The sequence below is a fragment of the Gekko japonicus genome, unplaced genomic scaffold, assembly GCF_001447785.1.
Source record: "Gekko japonicus isolate JY-2015 unplaced genomic scaffold, Gekko_japonicus_V1.1 scaffold103499, whole genome shotgun sequence".
NCBI classification, from domain to species: Eukaryota; Metazoa; Chordata; class Lepidosauria; order Squamata; family Gekkonidae; genus Gekko; species Gekko japonicus.
In genome coordinates, this window is record NW_015263946.1 from 1 (window position 1) to 423 (window position 423).

The 423-nt window shown below is 71.9% G+C and overlaps 1 protein-coding gene across 1 annotated transcript; it reads left to right on the forward strand.

The window, feature by feature from the left end:
• Window positions 1-16: 16 nt before the first annotated feature.
• On the forward strand, window positions 17-418 carry LOC107125471 (cyclin-dependent kinase 5 activator 1-like; the record flags this gene model as incomplete). Its single annotated transcript, XM_015428890.1, has 1 exon — window positions 17-418. A coding segment is annotated over one exon (402 nt), but the record flags the coding sequence as incomplete, so codon positions are not given.
• Window positions 419-423: the final 5 nt, after the last annotated feature.

A 423-nucleotide genomic window follows, 5' to 3' on the forward strand; every position in this document is an offset into this window, starting at 1 on the left:
GGAAGGGGGCGGCGGGGGGCAGCCCCTGGCCCCCCTGAGCTCCAAGCGCCTCTCCGCCGCCTCCTCCCTCAAGCCCGGCGGCCTGGGGGGCACCGCCGTCGCCGCCTCCCCCCGGCGGGTGATCGTCCAGGCCTCCACCAGCGAGCTGCTCAAGTGCCTGGGGGAGTTCCTCTGCCGGCGCTGCTACCGCCTCAAGCACCTGTCGCCCACCGAGCCCATCCTCTGGCTGCGCAGCGTGGACCGCTCCCTGCTCCTGCAGGGCTGGCAGGACCAGGCCTTCGTCACCCCCGCCAACGTGGTCTTCGTCTACCTGCTGTGCCGCGAGGTGGTCGACGGGGACCTGGTGGCCAGCGAGCACGAGCTCCAGGCCGCCCTCCTCACCTGCCTCTACCTGTCCTACTCCTACATGGGCAACGAGATCTC